The sequence below is a fragment of the Pelophylax lessonae genome, assembly GCF_965119305.1.
Source record: "Pelophylax lessonae genome assembly, chromosome: 4".
In the NCBI taxonomy this organism is placed as follows: domain Eukaryota; kingdom Metazoa; phylum Chordata; class Amphibia; order Anura; family Ranidae; genus Pelophylax; species Pelophylax lessonae.
The window spans coordinates 70,350,073-70,365,534 of NC_138771.1; the positions used below are offsets into that span (position 1 = coordinate 70,350,073).

Here is a 15,462-nt window from a genome sequence, read left to right on the forward strand (position 1 = left end):
GTTAGATGCGCCACAACCAAATGCATTGCTAGTTTGCTTGAATGCCTGCCTGATTGCTACATGTTGGCTAGTTTTTGCCGCAGACGCAAAGCATCGCAACTGCAGCATGTAAACACTGCCTTCAGCTGACGAGTGCTGCTTATGGGGGGGGGGGGGGGGGCATGTTTTTACTGCCCCCCAACTGCATGTCTAAATGAGGAATAAAGAGGATTGGAAACGCGTCATCCAAAAAAAACCCATATTATGTTAAATTTACTGGTCATGTAACCTATAGTTAACTATATAAACTGGTTAGACCTACCGCACCTTTTATTATGTTCTCTAATAATAAACAACCTATCTACAGCAGTATTTCTGTATCTATAATCCATACCGTGGATGGAGGAACCTGTTGAGAAGTGTATAGCCAGCTTTACTGAATAATCCAGATAATGGCCATATGTGACAAATTCTCCTTGGAATAAAATGACACGAACCAAAACGCAATGCATGTCACAAGAACAGTATATCTATAGTTCAAAAAATGTACCGCTAATTAAAATTCTGTATGCATTTAATACTATGTGTAAACTCTGGGTGTCAGGAATAGTATAAAGGCAGAAAGACAGACGGTACAATGGTTGGATATTCTTATGTAAAGATATGATATATACACAATATTTTTAAGGGCTCATTCAGTTGGATGCGGAGACCCACCCTCTGTGCTGAGCCGCTGTATGTGGTGTCTGTATTCCCCTCAGAGTTGGATGCAGGCACCCCATAGAAGTGGATGTAGATCAGCGGCTGCACGGACACAGTCGCGTGTCAAAATCTGAAATGCGGGCAGCAGGGGGTGCATGGATCCGAAAGCAGACACGGTGGGGGAGATTTACTAAAACTGGTGAACACAGAATCTGGTGCAGTTGTGCATAGTAACAAATTAGCTTTTAGGTTTTATTTAAAGGTGGCTTTTTGATCACCCAGAAACATGCAAGCATCAGAGATCTTCTTAATACACTTCCTGTGGATGGTCTATGTGAATAGAAGGGGAGCCATGGCTTGCTCTAGTTGATTGAAACTCCATACCATATAATGTTTCCATACACGGAAGCTTTAATCTTAGCACAGTAATCTTTTACTGGGATCCCCTCATGTATAAGCCAATTTCATTGGGGCCAGACCGGATATAGGCTATTCAGTGTTCCCTTTCCAATTTTGAAAATAAACACTTTGTATCACCTGGGAAGTGCGATTAGGATTTATCATTGCTGCGGTGTCCTGCTGGGATTTCCCTTGTTGCTCCGGTGCCCTCCGGAATTATGTGCACTATGGTGCTAAATTGCGGAGAGGATTACTGTACTGTACTCATGAATCCTGATGAAGCTTAACCTTTGCGAAACACGTAGACACATGAGGACCTCCTTACTATCATTGAAATTACCAAGCAAGACTATTGCAATCCCTTTACGTACAGCTGATCTGATAAGCACTATGATATTTTCTTTTAAGAAATGTCCTTGTTTTTAACCACTTGTCGACTGTGCACTGTATATTTACATCGGCAAAGTGGCTCTCCCAGGCAGAATCACAGGAGCTAGGGAACAAGCGCGCCTTTGGCAGCGCGCTCCCACCCCGATCATCACAGGGGAAGCCAGTGCGGGTGTCAGGCGCCTCTGATTGCTGCCTGACACTGGCGATCTCCCCCCCGCTGACAGAGAAGGACGGATGGCTGAAGTAAACACAGCTGACCGTCCTTTTCCCTCGGATGATCACAGAGGCTATGCGATCCTGCTATATAGGATCGCATGTCTCTGTGATCATCTCACAAGCCCAACCCCCCACAGTTAGAATCACTCCCCTGGGCTTACATTTAACCCCTTGATCACCTATACTGTTAACCCCTTCCCTGCCAGTGTCATTATTACAGTAACAGTGCATATTTTTAGCACTGATTACTGTAGTAACATCAGTGGTCCCCCCAAAAGTGTCAAAAATGTCAGTTAGGGGTCCGATCTGTCCGCCGCAATGTCGCAGTCCCGCAAAAATTCACAGATCGCCGCCATTACTAGTAAAAAAAAAAAACAATTAAAAATGACATAAATCTTTCCCATAGTTAGTAAAGTAGTAGTTTGCGCAAACCAATCAAAATACGCTTATTGCGATTTTTTTTACCAAAAATATGTAGCAGAAAACAAATTGGCCTAAAATGTTAAAAAATTTTGATTTTTAATTTTTTTTTTTGGAAATGTTATATAGCAGAATGTGAAAAATTTTGTTTTTTTTTTTTGCAAAATTGTCGCTCTTTTTTTGTTTATAGCGCAAAAAATAAAAATTGCACAGGTGATCAAATAACACCAAAAAAAAAGCTCTATTTGTGGGAAAAAAGGACGTCAATTTTATTTAGGTACAGCTTTGCACAACCCCACAATTGTCCGTTAAAGTAACGCAGTGCCGAATCGCAAAATATGGCCTGGTCATTACGGGGGAAAATCCTCCGGTCTGAAAGTGGTTAAACAATATGTGTAATAAAATGTAGGATTTATATAGAAGACTCCTTGTCTTGCCTATATAGTTTAACCCTTTTCTAGTTTTATTGCCAAAGCTTCATGAAACAAGCTAGAAGCTGATTGGTTACAAGCACAGCTGCACCAGATTCTGTTTTCTTCAGTTTTAATAAATCTTCCCCTGTGCGTTCCGATTCGTGCACCTGCTTCTGTCCGCTTGTCAAATTTTGCCACGCATCTGTGTCCACGCAGCTGCTGCACCTGCATCCAGTTCTATAGACTGCCTGCATGCAGATCTGAGGGGGATGCACACACATCAAAAAGCAGCTTAGCACACAGGACGGGCCAGAACTTACCAGTTTAGTTCAGCACTGCTGAAGGAGTTTTTTATGGAGTGAAAACAGACAATCCCAGCTATTTCTACAAATGTTACAGAATATCAGATCAAGAAAAACAAAAAAGAAAAGAAATCACCTTCAGAGCTAGAATATTACTGATGTCTCAGTGCAGAGAAGCAGAGCTAGAAGAACAGAAAAGAGAGAGCAGCGTTCAGATACAGAGCAGATGGCAGAAAATAAACAGCATGTCAAGTATAAGAGGCTGGGTACTCATGGACGTTCAATTTCAGGTCTGATCAATGACTCTTCTATGACTACAGTGCTTTCAGCAAGTGTTTTTTAAAAAGTGTATTTCTACTTTTGCAGCCTAATTGGAATAACACCTAATTTATATTTGTTACATGTTCTCATACGCAAAGCACAACGTATAAATGGCTGCTTAAATGTCACCTACTCTTTTCTGAAAACTCCAAAACTTTAATTTTCCTCTGCTATGCAGAGGTGGCTGGGGAGCTAAAGTAGAATTCCAGCCTAAACCTAATTTATAAATTATAATTATTATTATACAGGATTTATATAGCGCCAACAGTTTGCGCAGCGCTTTACAATGTGAGGGAAGACAATACAGTTACAATACAATTCAAAACAGGAGGAACTAGAGGGCCCTGCTCGTTAGAGCTTACAATCTAGAAGGGATGGTCAAGTGAAACAAAAGGCAAAAACCGTGGGGGATGGGTTGATGGAGAGAATGGAGGTACATTTGTTAGGTGTTGGTAGGATAGGCTTCTCTGAAAAGGAGGGTTTTCAGAGATCGCCTAAAAGCTAATAGAGTAGGAGATAATCGGACAGATAAGGGTAAGGAGTTCCATAGGATTGGAGAGGCTCTGGAAAAGTCCTGGAGGCGAGCATGGGAGGAGGTGACGAGGGAGCTAGAGAGCAGGAGGTTTTGGGAGGAACGAAGAGAGCGATTAGGTTGGCATTTTGAGACGAGGCTGGTGATGTCCCCTCCCCTCTCCTAACACCTATTCTGACTAATTAGTGTAAGAAATATGTACATGCTTACCTATTTTCAGCAAGCTATGGTCCGGTCACCCAGCGGCAGCTGCAGGGGAGAGGAGAGAGCCCTCGACAACAGCTGGGAATTCCTGGGAGTGGTGATGTCACCCATAGGCTCCCATGGCTCATCTGTTGTTGGCGCTCCCTCCTCTCCCCTGCAGCCACTGCTATCTGACACGGGATCACATGACTGGACAGGAACAGGCTTAAAATTGGTGAGTATATACATCTTTCTTACACAGGTTAGTCAAAATAAGTGTTAGGAGATGGGAAGGAGCATTTTTAAAACTATTTAGGCTTTAGCCTAGAATTCTACTTAAATATTTACCATAAATGAACCCTGTTTGTACTGTGCTGGCAGGTTTCATTATCAAATGTAAACTAGATTCGACCACTGTCCATCCTAACAAAATACTTAAAGATCTAGAAGCTGGGTGTCTGCGTTCTATGTTACTCAGTTTGTCCATCTTTGTCAGTAATAATAAATAATTGTATGTATGTTTTGTGACTGTGAACATAAACACATGGGGGGGATGGGTCTCAAATTCGACTGCAAAAAAAGTAAAAATGTACTTTAAGTCTTTCCAGAGCACTTTGATATCGCCACTAAATGAATAATTGATACAACTCAATGCAAGCTACACCTTCTTTTGAGTGAAGTTTAGTGGGTAGTAGGACGCAGTCTTAATAGTTATATTTTTAAGATTTACAAGAATTGGGGTTAAAAAAGAAATAAAAACTCCTAAAACATTTACACTAGACACTGACAGCAGCCTTTTTTTTGACTGTTCCAAGCATTCACAAGATTTGCTGATGACCATAAAATACTGCATGCCGCATATGAATAAACATTGCGAAATGTAACACAATCACATCCACAAGATACTTGTGAGCACTGGGTAACAGATAAGCTGTTGAGATGCTAAGAAAACACCTAGCTTGAACGTCATGAGTACATAGCCCAAAGCACAGCATGGAAATAAAGCACTATGTCTACGGCAGCTGAACCGTGCCTGACCAGCAGAGGGCTCTACAACACAGAAAATGGAAATGAGAAAGAAGAGATTCAGTTCTATTTCATATGATAGAAAATGATAATAAAAGTCTGAGATTCCTTGTAGATTCAGCCATTACACACTGCACAATGTACAATGGAGGAAATGCATATACAAAACGGAGCATGCCTTCATTCCCACTTGGAAAATCTGATACTGACCCCTCTCCTTGAAGGCACAGTACAATATTTCATGGCACCAAGCCTTTGAACTATACTGGTTAGTAAGGCAGCCCCTACATGAGTCTAAAAAACTGACCCAATTCCCCCTTCCACATATTCAAGGTGAATGAGGGAATCCTGCCACTGAGTATTTTATTCTGATAGTGCGGAAACTTCCCTGTTGTCAGAATACACTGATCAGCAATGTTGGCTATAGACTGCGGCGCTGGTCAAGCGAGGAAAACCCGTCAGGGCTTCTGTACAACCACCTTGCCCATTCATGGATCAAAATGCGGACAGTCCCTGCTGAACCGGCCGAATGTCAATCCATGTATGGCCAGCATATAAGGATAAGTGTTGGGAGATGTTGTAATGTAATGTATTGTGTGCTTAAAAAATGATGCAGCAGGCTAGTCCATTTAGCTGAAATTTCATTGCAGCAACTCAAAATGGTACTCAGTAGTTTGTATGGCCCCCACATGCTTGTATGCATGCCTAATAATGTTGGGGCATGCTCCTTTTGAGACGACAGATGGTGTCCTGGGGTATTTTCTCCCAGATCTGGACCGGGGCATCACTGAGCTTCTGAACAGACTGAGGTGCAACCTGGCGGCATCGGATGGACTAAAACATAATGTCCCAGAGGTGTTCTATTGGATTTAGGTCAGGCGAGCGTGCAGCCACTCATCAATTCCTTCATCCTCCAAGAACTGGTTGCATACTCTCGCCACATGAGGCTGGGTATTGTCGTGCACCAGGAGGAACCCAGGACCCACTGCATCAGTGTAGGGATCTGACAATGGGTCCATGGATTTCATCCCAATACCTAATGGCAGTCAGGATTCCATTGTCTAATCTGTAGAGGTCTCTGTGTCCCTCCATGGATATACCTCTCCAGACCATCACTGACCCACCACCAAACTTGTCATGCTGAACGATGCTACAGGCAGCATAATGTTCTCCATGGCTTCTCCAGACCCTTTCATGTCTGTCACATGTGCTCAGGGTGAACCTGCTCTCATCTGTGAAAAGCACAGGGTGCCAGTGGCGGACCTGCCAATTCTGGTGTTCAAAGGCAAATGCCAACCGAGCTCCACGGTGCCGGGCAGTGAGTACAGGGCCCACTAGAGGACGCTGGGCCCTCAGGCCACCCTCATGAATTCTGTTTCTGATTGTTTTGGTCAGAGACATTCACACCAGTGGCCTGCTGGAGGTCATTTTGCAGGGCTCTGGCAGTGCTCATCCTCTTCCTCCTTGCACTAAGGAGATGATACCGGTCCTGCTGCTGGCTTAAGGACCTTCTACTGCCCTGTCCAGCTTTCCTGGAGTAACTGCCTGTCTCCTGGAATCTCCTCCATGCTCTTGAGACTGTGCTGGGAGACACCGCAAACATTCTGGCAATGGCACTTATTGATGTGCCATTCTGGAGGAGTTGTACTACCTCATGCTACCAGTAGTGACACTGACCATTGCAAAATGCAAAACTAGTGAAAAACAGTCAGAAAACATGAGTAGGTAAAAAAATGTCAGTGGCCTCCACCTGTAAAATGATTCCTGTTTCATTGTCTCATTGTACCCATCTACTGTACCTGTTGTTAATTTAATTAACACCAAAGCAGCTGAATCTGATTAACAACCCCCTCTGCTACTTAACTGACCAGATCAATATCACAGGAGTTTAATTGACTTGATACTCTGATTAGAAAGTGTTCCTTTAATTTTTCTGAGCAGTGTATATATATATATATATATCCTTCATGTATGCCTTATTGAGGACAACATAAGCAATGCATTATCATAAGTAAACCCCATTCGTTACAATTTATGGTTTAAAAAAAGAGACTGACCTTGAGCAGCTCGTCTTCTCCAGCATCAGGAAACTTCTCATGAAGTGTATCTTTCAGAACCTTTGCAATGTAACGCATACCGTAACTGGGAGAAAAATGTAATAAAAATGATGTAAGAACAATACTCCGACTAGAGATTACAAGGCCTTAAAATACAGAGTGTACTGTATGTAATCTGTTCTGGACAAATACTGCTTTCCATGGACAACACAGCTAGTTCTTTAATTAGACACTTTCAGTGATTAGGACTATAATTAGATTATTACTGGCATAGTATAATCTAATATTATGCAAGGGAAAAGCCTGGATTTAGTGAGGTAAACCAAAACCAACCAGTATAAATGAGTGTTTACCATGTGTGTACACGTTGGGGTATATTTATAAAAATGTGCAGTTATTGATCTGGTGACACTGCTTGTATATTCATTATGTGCGAATAGGGGAGTAACATCAAACATTAGGTTATTTTATTTTCATTTTGAATGTTTTGCATTTATACAGAATGGAGTGAATCAGAAAAATACTCCATCATTGCCACTAATTGGAGTGAATAATTGCAGGAAAAACTTATTTTGCTGTGATTTAGTGGGCATTACGTATTATTGTAAAAATAAACTGTCACCGCTTAACAATTCTTAATAACCCCACTCTGATAAAGTCCCCTCCCAGGGAGGGAAGGGGGTAAGGGGCACAGCTTTCCACGTGACACGTTATCAGGTCCATCACTGGAGCTGCCGAGTATTGGTGAGATGAGCGTCGCTAGCCCGATCTAATCATTGGCTGTATTGGCCCCAATCGTTAAAGTAATTGTAAAGGTTTGTTTTTTTTGTGCAAAATAACAAACATGTTATACTTACCTGCTCTGTGCAAGAGTTTTACAGAGAGCAGCTCCGATCCTCCTCTTCTGGGGTGCCCCGTCGGTGCTCCTGGCTCCTCCTCTTCATCGGGTGCCCCCACGTTGAGCCGCTTTCCATGGGGGCACCCGTGTGGGCACGCTTAAAAGTCCGGCTGCTGCCTCCATTGCCACAGAGAGCAGGACTCGGCCCTGCCCCCCGTGTCACTGGATTTGATTGACAGCAGCGTGAGCCAATCAATCTATCCAATGGGGACCCGAGACAGCAGCTGGAGGTTCAGGTAAGAATAAGAGGGGGGGGGGGTATGGGCGGGCTGCTGCACCAAAAAACCTTGAGACTTTACAACTCCTTTAAGGAGCCAGATACATTGCAATATTGTCTGGATGATCATTTTCTTGTTTTCTGTGAGTATATCGGGTGTTTTTTTAATAATAAAGAGTTTTTAAATGGCGAGCACTAGATTTTGTTTTACGTCTTTGAGGGACATTTGATGTAGACTAGCACTCCTGGAGGGTAGTGGAGTGGTGGTGTGAAGGCATTCACCATCATCCCATCAGAATTACCTTTTTTGTCTGATTAAACTTCATATAATTTGGAGTCAATACAAAGATGAGCAGATTCATATACACAGCTGGCATGGGGGTATTGGCTAGAGGAAGTGTTCACTGTTCACGTAAATTAAAGACTGCTTTGAAGACATCCGGAGGGGATGTGAGTCAAAACAGATGGTTTCCGACGCGTTTCGGCTGTAGGAATTTTTTAGCCTGTCAAGGTAGTGATACCTTGACAAAGGCTAAAAAATTCCTACAGCTGAAACGCGTCGGAAACTGTCTGTTTTGACTCACATCCCCTCTGGATGTCTCCACAGTTCAAACAACGGAATCACCTATTAGACTCAAGTATAAGTTGGAACTAACGGCACCGACCGCCACTACAATCTCTATGTGTTTTTTCCATATATACTGAATATACTGCATTGTACCAAACTTGTAAAATAAATATAATTGTTTTAATATATGCTTTTGCCTACACAATCCCCTTTTTTGGCTTGAGGAACCAACACAACATTGTTCTATTATTTAGGGATGTCGGCAACCACCCATACTCCTAGTAGTTCCTTAGACCACTTATACATTCCCATTTGCACAAAATAAATGTACATGCAGTTTCACAGGATGAATATTTCTTCATATTTTTTTACTAATACTGCCTCCTCATCTGTTATTGCTCACAGGAGCAGTCTAGGAGTTGATTTACTAAAGGCAAATAGACTGTGCACTTTGCAAAGTGCAGCTGCCCTCTGCAAGTGCAGTTTCTACAGAGCTTAGTAAATGAGGTAAAGCTTCACTTTGCAAAGAATACCCAATGACATACAAGGGAAAAAAAAAAAAAAATGCATTTTTGCTTGCACTTGATTGGATGATGGAAGTTAGCAGAGCTTCTGGAGCAACTGCTCTTACAGAGTGCAACTGCATTTTGCAGAGTGCACAGTCTATTTGCTTTTAGTAAATCAACCCTCTTGTGTCATGAAATATTGCAGTTACACATGAAAAGGTATCACTTAGACAATAATTTAGGACATTTATTTTTTTACCTGCACCTTCATTCCTGACTAACAGGGTATTTTTTTTTTCTTCAAAAACAATTACCAATTGCTCAGCAAACATACTTACGGGATCTTATCAACGGAGCTGACGATGGCAGACAGGAACTTGTCAGTCACTGATCGCATGTTTTTGATGGAAGCATCCAGTCTGGTCCTGACCTCCTCATGTGACATTGCTTGCTCTGGTGTGACATCATATGGCAGTTTGCTGGAGAGTAAAGTATGTTAGTGTTAGAAAATGCATCCTTCCTTTGCCAATGCTAAAGTCAACTGGAAAACCAGCTGCATTTAGTTTGTTCTAAAGAAAATAAGAATATACACAACGACCTAAGAATAACTGAAGAGACATCACTACTGTTGGGGAACCTTCATCCTTACCTTAAAGCGGAACTAAAGTTTTGCTGTAACAAACAGCGAGTAGATGTTTTTTTTTTTTTGCTGAAGTGATATGCAATGTCTCTTCTGTACTGAAATGCCCCTATCTGTTTGCCCACTGAGCTCTCCGACACTGTAAACTCAACTGCACATGCGCAGCTCAGCTTACAGCGCCGGGCCGATTCCTGTGGCACCGGATGAGTCACTCCTGAGCATGGACAGGAGTGACGTCATCCTGGGCTGGCCAATGAAGATCACCAAAAACCGGCACACAGAACAAGATGCCAGCGCCAGAGACGGACCATTAAAAAGGTGAGTATTAACCCCTTTCGTTCAGCTTTAAGGTCAATGAGGTTTCTCTTTTTATATCATGTTTCTCTAGCATTTAGTATTAAATGCTTCACTTTTATTAAAAAACGACACTTCTGATAACTAGGGAAACATTCCCCGTACAATTATTTTATTCATATGACCACAGCTGATCACGGTTGAAAGTCGAATGGCTTTGTGTGTTATTGAGGAAGTGATTATCTACACCTGATTGAGTTTACAAGTCATTTTTAGGAGGGGGTGATCCTTTTTCCAACTGAGTGATTCTGTTTTTGAATTTTTTTTTATATCTTTCACTTGGATGTTATATGTTGCGCTGAATAAATACAGCTGGATAAATCAAAAACTGTGTTGGTCTTCATTTCAGGCTGCAAAGCAACAAAATGTAATTAATTTAAAAGGGGGGGGGGGGGGGTGATTCTTTTCTATACCCACTGTATGCGACCAGGCATTAAAGGAGAAGTCCACCCTAACACTAAAATCTCTACATCCACAGACATACATGATCTAACACTAACCTACAGTATCTAACCCTGTAAAGAAGAAATCAGTATTCATACCTTTTTTGAAGCCAATCCGGTCTGGTCACCAGTGACAGAAGCTCTGCAGAGGACACAGCCGACAACTGCTGTGAAATTAATGGGGAGCGATGTCACCCATAGAGTTACTATGGGGCTTCCATTGTCGGCTGTGTCCACTGCTCCCGCCTTCACAGAGAAGCCGCAGCTGACAGCTCAGCATAGGATCGGGTCGGATCAGCTTCAAAAAAGGTATGTAAAGCTTCCCAGTGGATGGCTGTGCAGCAGGGGCATGTCAGGACAAGTCTGATCACTGAAGGAGAGCACACAGTTCCCAGCATAGCTAGAGAACTGAACACAGTGTGTTCTCCTGCTTAGTGTGGTCAGTTTTAATAGGAAAGCAGAGGGACTGGCAGGAACACCAGGGATTTCACATAAAAGAAGCAATACAAAGAGAACAGGATGCTTTCTCATACAAGTACATGGTACAGCAGGCACATATTAGGAAAATGAAGTGTAGGGGTAACAAATGCTTTAAGGCTTTAATGTCACTTTAAACACAGCCTTCTGCAAGGGCAACACACTAACCTTGAAATGGCTCTAAGTTGTTCTTCACATACCCACTTTAAACTACAGAAAATTAACATTTATGTATAGTCATTTTTTTTTCTTTTTGGGTAGAGTAGAGAAGGATGGTTTTTATTCCTCAATGGAGAGGTTGACTCTCTGTCACTGAAAATGATGGGAAATCCAAAATGTTACAGCTGTCAGTAGAACAAGAGGGAAGAATATGTTTTTCAATGGGGACCTCAATGCCCTAAGACAGGGTTTCTCAACCTTTTTACCTAGGAGGAACATTTGTCAAAGTTTGAGATCCCAGGGAACCCCTGAAATATGTGGGCGCAGGGCACGTTACGCGGGAGTGGGGGGCACATTACGTGGGAGCTGGGGGCACGTTACGCGGGAGCTGGGGGCACGTAACCCGGGAGCAGGGGGGCATGTAACTCGGGAGCAGGGGGGCACGTAACTCAGGAGCAGGGGGGCGCGTAACCCGGGAGCAGGGGGCGCATAACTCGGGAGCAGGGTGCACATAATGTGGGAGCATGGCAGATTATGGGGCACACAGCTCGGCAGATTATGGGGCACACAGCTCGGCAAATTATGGGGCACACAGCTCGGCATATTATGGGGCACACAGCTCGGCAGATTATGGGGCACACAGCACGGCAGATTATTGGGCACACAGCACGGCAGATTATGGGGCACACAGTACGGCAGATTATTGGGCACACAGCTCGGCAGATTATGGGGCACACAGCACAGCAGATTATGGGGCACACAGCACGGCAGATTATTGGGCACACAGCACGGCAGATTATTGGGCACACAGCACGGCAGATTATGGGGCACACAGCATGGCAGATTATTGGGCACACAGCTCGGCAGATTATGGGGCACACAGCATGGCAGATTATGGGGCACACAGCACGGCAGATTATGGGGGCACACAGTTTGGCAGATTATGGGGGGCACACAGGACGGCAGATTATGGGGCACACAGCATGGCAGATTATGGTGCACAAAGCACAGCAAATTATTGGGCACACAGCATGAGCGTGGCACATTACAGTATCTATTTTCTGCCGGTTTCATATGCAGAGCATGGCAGAAAAAAGGCTCTGATCTTTCCTCTTGTGGCGCGCTGTTCCCCACCAGCCACTCCTCCTTTCCTATCTATCCCAGGTGATGTCACATACAAGCACCTGGGATAGACAGGGAGGGAGGAGGGGTCGGCACCTCCTTGTTTACCGGCAAAACTCTGCATGTAGGGGATGCAATCTACTTGTCAGCTGCCTGCGACTGATGGGCAAATTGGGGTGGATCCCCAGTTGAGAAACTATGATATAAGAGGTCACTTTGTAAAGATTTTCTCTTACTTCTTGTTGCATTTCCGGAACAGGAAAGGGTAATCTCTCTATTAGAAGGTAAAAAACACTTATATTTTAACCCTTTTCTACTCTATCCAAAGCTAAAAAAAAAAAAAAAAAAAAAAAAGTTTTGACTATAGAAACACTCTTAATGATCTTAGAAAAATGGGGGAGGCTGTGCTGTATCTCAGGGGAGACAGTCTGAAAAAGGCTATTTGAAGTCTTTTGTAGATGATGGTCTATGTGTTACTGCACACGATTATTACTACACTGTCACAAAGCAACATTTTCCAACCTTTCACCAATTCTCCCAACTCATGCTAGTGTAAGGACAAGGACTCAGAGGACAGGTTTTACTACACTGCACTCTTCTATCAAAATCTTCTCACACAGCTGTTTTGCTTTGTGACAAATTCCCTTTGGATGAAGCCCAGAGAATACATACCGCCATAAAAAGATGAGCATGTCATGATCAGAATTATCAATATGATACTGCATGCAGTGTTAAGGTTATCACCTGGCTTCTCCAGTCTGAGATTCCATCTGGTTGACCCATGACTTGTAAATGTCCACAGGGTCAGTTTTGATGTTGAGAGACTTGTCATCCATGATCTCCTTCACTACTGGTGATAGGATCTGCCTCAAAGCATTCTGGCCACGAGCCCCTCGGTTAAAACTCACCACCATCTTGATAACAGTGGGATTTCCTGTGACTATTTCTTGAATCATGTCCACTTTAGATCTGTAAAAAAATAAATAAAAATTGGTATTCTTTTAAGTAATAATTATCTTTATGAATGTTATTTTTCACAACTTAAATTGACAGGCAGAATCACCTGCTAAACTTGCCCATTCAAGTCATTGGAGTTGTGCTGCAAGCCAAACGCAGATCGCTTTTTTGGGAACATGTTTTTTAGGATAGAACATGTTCCTGCTCCTGCAGCTCTCCTCTGAGTAGACCCCCCTCCGGGATAGTGGGCTGGAGATCTTCTCCCTGCACCCACTGTCACAATTTGAACAGAGCGAGGTTGTGCGAGATATTTATTCACAGATTTCTGTGAATGAATGCCTACTAATACCATCAGCCTTTGTAGCTGTCGGCTTGTAGTTCTCAATGAACTGCTATGGTGCACAAAGTTAATTAGAGGTCACTGGCATAGAGGTAAGAGCACACCCAGAAGGGGAGCACCAGTGGGGTGTTATCATTTGTTGTAGTAGATGAGCACTTTTAGAGTCGGTTCACACTGGGGCGACACGACTCTGTACTACTTCGGGGGCGACTTGTGCATTCCTATGCACCACGACTTCGGAGCGACTTGCATAGACTTCGCATAATGGAAGTCTTTGCAAGTTGCTCCGAGGTCGCCCGAAGTAGTACAGGACCCTTTTTCTACGTCGGAGCGACTTGTGTCGCTCCTATTAGAACGGGTCCTGTAGCGGTCAATGGACCGCGAGGGAGCGCGACTTGTCAGGCTGACAAGTCGCCTGACAAGTCGCGCTAGTGTGGATCGGGTCTTAAGGATTGCACAGGAGGAGTAGTGACCACATAGACAACAATTTAAATTGTGCCGTTTTTTTAATTATTTGTTTGATTTTTAGTTTTTTTAAGGATTGCACAGGAGTGGTGACCACATACACAACAATTTAAATTGGATCATTTTTTTTTACATTTTTGGTTTTTAAATATATTTTTTTCTTTTGAGAATATACCATGTAACAAGGACTGTATGGTTCATATATATTCACTTGTTACTTTATTTGTGAACACTGATAATGGAATTGTTCTGATGTGAGATAAGAAGTTGACAATATTGTATATATTTTTTTTTTGTTTTTGTTTTGGCATTTGCACATGCGGATTTATTACAGAAGCACTTGATGTTATATGTGCATTATAGAGTGAAACATAGTATCTGTTTAGAAGGAGGTTTTAAGGTGGATTTAGAAACCCAGCAGATTGATTAAATTGTAACACACTAACCTTGAAATGGCTCCTGGTTGTTCTACACATTCCCACTTTAAACTATACATTGATGTACTATATAGCCAAATTTTTTTATATTAGAGCATAGAAGACTTTGAAACTTCCATTGGCGTACTAACAGGGGTGCGGGGCCACACATTGGGGGGGGGGGGTGTCAGGCTGGCGCCGCTCAGGGGTGCCCACCGGGCCGCATGTTTATGTGGTGAAAGCAGCTGCAGTAGCTGGGCTGCTCCCTCAGCCTGTGCCGCTCACCTGGCCTCTCTGCGGCCGGCTGCCTATTCGGTTCAGCAATCAGCGCCAGGGGGCAGAAACTACCCAGCTGCCCCATGACCATGAAGGGGAAGGTGCTGCAAAGAATATCATTGCCTGATCCCGCCACCCGATCAGAAAGAAAGTGAATGCCCGAGTGGCCTCCCTGTGTGCCTGGATAGGAGGGAAAGCGGGGGCAGCTGCATATAGAGGAATTGATCCTTCTATATTCCTCCTGCAGCCACTGAACGCCTGCAGGAGGGAGAGGAGGAGAATCAGGCATTCAGCGGCTGCAGGAGGAATAGGGAAAGATCAAGTCCTCTATATGCAGCTGCCCCCGCTGTTCCTCCTATCCAACTTCCTTTGTTGGCCTCCCAGTGCTCTTCAGCTTCCCTCCCAATGCTCTGCTACTGCATATATGCATATTTCCTTCACAAAGGGGTTAATATCTATATTAGCTTTAAATAACTTCCACTATGGTATTTCTAGGATCTTTCACTCTTTGCTGATAATGCTATACAGAAACAAATAATCACTTCTGTGATATTTTACCATAGGTTGTGATTGTTGTATATAAGTTTTGTACTTCTCTCTTTTGACAGTAGGAATATAATGTACACTTTCATGTCACTTTGTACCCTTTATTTTTGAATGTTTGAGTGCTACACGATACATTTT

The 15,462-nt window shown here is 43.2% G+C and overlaps 1 protein-coding gene across 1 annotated transcript in view; it reads right to left on the bottom strand.

Moving 5' to 3' along the window:
* IQGAP1 (IQ motif containing GTPase activating protein 1) overlaps positions 1 to 15,462 on the bottom strand; it is a 284,753-nt gene that overhangs the window by 20,883 nt on the left and 248,408 nt on the right. The window contains exons 26-28 of the mRNA XM_082253376.1: positions 13,069 to 13,293; positions 9,468 to 9,608; positions 6,941 to 7,025 (exon numbers count right to left, since the gene is read on the bottom strand). Coding sequence (XP_082109502.1) covers positions 6,941 to 7,025; positions 9,468 to 9,608; positions 13,069 to 13,293 — 451 coding nt within the window. The remainder of the gene's footprint in view (positions 1 to 6,940; positions 7,026 to 9,467; positions 9,609 to 13,068; positions 13,294 to 15,462) is intronic.